Genomic DNA, 4,618 nt, shown 5'->3' with positions numbered 1-4,618 from the left:
TATTACAAAACATTTTCAGATTCAAATTCCTTTTAACCTAAGCCTAAAAATCTCAAAATCAACGATTTTTCAAATATTATTTAACAATTTTGACTTTTTTTCTATATTAACACGCTCTTGGATTTTTCAAGAAATTTTTTTCAGACGTTTTTTCCGCTGAAAACTCACTGAACTCTTGCGCTGTTTCATTCTTTAGTACAGTATGATAACCACTTTATAATTTCCATTTGAATAAATTTGTCTTTATAATTCATAAAACCCATTTATGAATCATCCAATTTAGACTGAATTTTATATGCCCGATTAAAATAGATTGCAAAACATACAAGCAAAATGTAATTTCGAGTTAAACCAAATATGGCAAAATGGCATTTGCAATCATTATCATCTCATTAAATTCCTACCAACAACGGCCTAAGAATCCCAAATTCAACGATTCTTTAAAGATTATTTAAATTTTTGTATTTTTCTCTATATTAACACGATCTTGAATTTTTCATATCATTTTTTACAAGCATTTTTCGGCCGAAAGCTCATTGAATTCTTGCAGTGTTGCATAATTTAGTACAGTATGGTAAAATTGTAAAAATAGTACAGTATGGTAATCATTTTATCAACAGTCCAAGTTAGTTTTTGAATGGCTTTTGGGTTTGCACAAACGTGGTGCAACAAACCTCTGAAGATGCTAACTATGCGTGCTAGCGAAACGTCAGGATCAAAACGTAAATATCAAGAAGTTCTCTTTAAAGTGATAATAAAAAACCAAATTTTCGACATTGAATATATCTTAATACTAAAAACCCAACACTTGAAGAAAAAGCCATAATTTTTAAATATCACAAACTCAACTTACTCTGGACAAATTCAGGAAGAAAACGCTCGAAAATCCCCGACTTACTAACTCAATATTTAAAAAAGACTCACAATGCGRCATACATATAGGTCAAGTAGTTGCAGTTTGTTTCTGCTTAATTTTCCATCTGGGGAAATGGAAAAGTGCGCTCAATTCCCAAGAAATCACATTGTTGAATGTTAACTCTCTATCGATTCCAGTGTGCAAGTTTTCTTAAACTTGAAGTTTACACTTATCGGTCAATTTATCTTTTTAGCGCTGCTTAACAATAAGAAATTATTTGCATTCATGAGCACGCAAAACTTTTACTTATTCCGAGAAAAAATCGGTTGCTTAATGACTAAATATAGATTTTATATGGCTATGAATGCCAGTATTATGTTATGTTGTTTTTTTTAGATGATCCTTTTACAACTACAAAATCTATAGCAAAATGGGGGAAAACGTTAGAGTAATCGTACGATGTCGGCCAGCCAACAAAAGAGAAACAGACGCCAATTGCAAGGTTTAATTTCCCAAAAAAATATTTTCTTTGTTTTACTGAACGAAAAATTCAACTTTCAGTGCGTAGTCAAAATACAAAATCCCATAGTAGAAATATGGGACCCAGGAGAAGGCCCAGCGTTCCCAAAAACATTCACTTTCGACTCGACTTACGATCAAAACTCCAATACTGAAGTGATTTATAACGACATTTGCTACCCACTAGTTGAGGTAAGATTTTTTTTATTGATAGAAACACCGTTAAGTACACTAAAAAAAACATTTTCAGAGTGTCTTGGAAGGTTACAATGCCACAATTTTCGTCTATGGACAAACAGGGTGCGGAAAATCCTTCACAATGGAAGGAATTAAGGGCTCGGATGGCAGCCAAAAAGGAGTGATTTCCAGGGCTTTCGAACATGCATTTGAAGCCATTGCAGTTACCAGTGGAGTGAAATATCTAGCTTTAATTAGCTATTTGGAAATTTACAATGAACAAATTAGGTGCGATTTTTTCACGCCGAAATTGTTCCCTTTTGCAAAAGAAATAATAATAATATCGACTTTAAATAAGAAACTATTTAAAATAGAAACCCAATAATTGTAGTACTAGATGACCATTTTTAAATAATTTTTAATAAACGCTTCATATTTCAGAGATTTATTAGTGCCAAATGATAAAATGGCTAGCAGCAATGCGCTTAGTCTTAAAGAAACACCTACCGAAGGAGTGACAGTGCCAGGCAAATACCAGAAGCTAAACATCGGGAAATTTTAATAAATTAACAAAACTTCCAGGCTTAACTCTTCACCCAGTACACAACGCTCAAGAGGCCGAACACTACTTGAATATGGGCTCGAAAAATCGAATGATTGGAGCGACGCTCATGAACCAAAACAGCTCAAGAAGTCACAGCATTTTTACCATTAGCATAGAACAACTAAGTAACGTGAACAACAATCAGAGCATAAGAAAAGGTGAAAAAACTAGACGAATCATTGAAAATGCCCACAGCAATTGCTTTCAGGGAAACTAAATCTGGTCGATTTGGCTGGATCAGAACGACAAACGAAAACAGGAGCTACAGGCGACCGACTGAAAGAAGCCACCAAAATTAATTTGTCTCTGAGCGCCCTTGGCAATGTTATTTCCGCTTTAGTTGATGGAAAAGCAAAACATATTCCTTACAGGGACTCGAAACTAACGCGACTATTGCAGGTAAAACGGACCAGGAGCGGTGATTTTTAAAATAATCGTGATATATTTAAGGATTCATTGGGTGGCAACACCAAAACCCTAATGATAGCATGCATCAGCGCAGCAGATCGAGACTACATGGAAACTTTGTCCACTCTTCGTTACGCAAACCGCGCTAAAAACATCAGCAACAAACCCAAAGTCAACGAGGTGCGAACGGCAATTATCTGCCCAAAAGCTACTAATAAAAACCAACTTTCAGGACCCCAAAGACACAATTTTGCGCCAGTATCAAGAAGAAATCGAAAGGCTAAAGCTGCTGCTAACAACTCAACAAGAGCCGGATGGTTTGCGAGTTGTGGACTTAACTGACTGCGTAGAACTAGGGGATGGAATGGGGAAGAAGCCGTCCTCCCGTGTAATGGAACTAGACGCCAAACGGGACAAACTGCTAAGTGAATATCAGATGGAGATGGAAAAATTACGGAACTTGCACGAAAGGTTTACACACTAACTTCCCCATTTTTACTCAAAAAACTAACATTGTTTGGAAACGGCAGCGAAAAACACGAAAAGGAAAGCGTCCTACGACAAATTCAAACCATCAAAACCGAGTATGAGGACAATATTAGGCGACTAAATGACGAAATAAAGGATAACAAGAAGAAGGAAGTGAGCTCAAACGATGAGGTAATGAAGCGCATAGAGACACTGAAAAAAGCTCTAATTGGAGGCGAGAAAGCCAACGACAAAGAACTCTCGGAGCGGCGACTAAAGAAAAAAATCGCTGCAGAAAAACGAGCCAAGTAATTAATCCAACTTTCGCAACTCGGATATTTTAAGGGGTGAATTTTTAATGTTCATTTTAGTTTGATTGCCCATTTGCTGGCCAAAATCGACATGGACGAGGACAGGGAACTTCTGCAGAACCAATACAAGGACATCAGTCACGAATTGGAGCTGAAATCAGACATTCTGCGAAAATACAGATACAAAGTGAAAATGCTTGAAAAAGAGATCGAAGACATCCAGAGCGAGTTCCAAAGAGAGCGAGATGACTACTTGGAAACCATACGAAAGCAGGAGAAGAAAACGAAACTCTTGTTGCAAATCAATGAAAAGCTCACCGGAACTTTGAAAAAGGACTGCAATTATAGGTAAGGGACAAAATTTTGAATTCCCCAAGGAAAAGGGAAACTCTTGTGATTTCAGCGACTTAGATTCGATCAAGGAACAAGCAATTTGGCTTGAGGATAGTCAGAGGTATAAACTACCAGACCTAGTGACTCCTAGAACAAAACTTCCTCCAGCTGGTAAGTTTCTATTTAAAAAAATGCATCTCAAGCTCTTCCCAACGCCAAAAGAAAAATTAAAATTCAGATAATATTTAGGGCGTTTTACGGACATTCAAACAGCCCCAGCAAGGCTAAACAGCGAAATCTCGCTCAGCAGGCAAAACTCAGTCGAGCAGGTGAAAAATGCAAATCCGTTTATTGGCTTGCTACCGCATTTTTCACACGTGTTTTTTATATTGATATCGACCTTTACTTGATTTTTTTTAATTTCCGCTAATGCATTTTCGATATTTCTTGTTGCACGCTGCTTTATTGCACAGGACAGAACCATGATCGAAAATATTCCAGTGCCAACTATACTTTAGAGGTAAAATAAATCTCCTAGAAAAAACACTCGATTTGTAGCGCTAGAACACATCTAGTAGCAGGGGCGGATACAGCTTTAAATTCAGGGGGGGGGATATGTAGAAAAAATACAGTCTTCTGTTGTCTATGAAATTAGAAAAATTATCGTCGTTTTGTGCAAGGGTGATTTAGGCAAGGGTGGTAAAATTATTGCAAAATTTCATGTTTTCCGTCCCGTTTTGCATGATTCTCGGAAGCAAAATAAGCAAGAACGCTCGTTTTTACATCATTGCAAAGAGAACTAAATGGTCTTTTTAGAAAGTGAACTATCGATGAGGAAATGTTGCAGTTTCTCAAAAAATGATTGAATTCAAGAAGTTTTAGATTTGCGTGGTTTTTTTTGAGTTGCAAAATCCACTTGAACATGACGCTGCTTTTTTCGAA

At 36.7% G+C, this 4,618-nt stretch overlaps 1 protein-coding gene across 3 annotated transcripts in view; it reads left to right on the top strand.

Moving 5' to 3' along the window:
* The window catches only part of LOC109544101 (osmotic avoidance abnormal protein 3), a gene marked incomplete at its 5' end in the record, with an annotated part of 9,572 nt that overhangs the window by 3,236 nt on the left and 1,718 nt on the right, over nt 1–4,618 (top strand). For 2 of the 3 annotated variants that reach the window (XM_048665712.1, XM_019914141.2), the window contains 12 exon segments: nt 1,253–1,358; nt 1,418–1,567; nt 1,626–1,840; nt 1,994–2,079; nt 2,135–2,314; nt 2,365–2,555; nt 2,607–2,744; nt 2,797–3,035; nt 3,095–3,340; nt 3,404–3,691; nt 3,747–3,847; nt 3,926–4,005. In XM_048665712.1, the coding sequence (XP_048521669.1) occupies nt 1,287–1,358; nt 1,418–1,567; nt 1,626–1,840; nt 1,994–2,079; nt 2,135–2,314; nt 2,365–2,555; nt 2,607–2,744; nt 2,797–3,035; nt 3,095–3,340; nt 3,404–3,691; nt 3,747–3,847; nt 3,926–4,005 (1,986 nt within the window). 3 annotated transcript variants of the gene reach the window in all.

The sequence above is a fragment of the Dendroctonus ponderosae genome, unplaced genomic scaffold (assembly GCF_020466585.1).
Source record: "Dendroctonus ponderosae isolate FM_Combo_2020 unplaced genomic scaffold, Dpon_F_20191213v2 Dpon_F_20191213_4, whole genome shotgun sequence".
Taxonomy (NCBI): Eukaryota; Metazoa; Arthropoda; class Insecta; order Coleoptera; family Curculionidae; genus Dendroctonus; species Dendroctonus ponderosae.
Note: the sequence above shows the minus strand (reverse complement) of the source record. Positions and strands in the feature narration are given on the sequence as shown.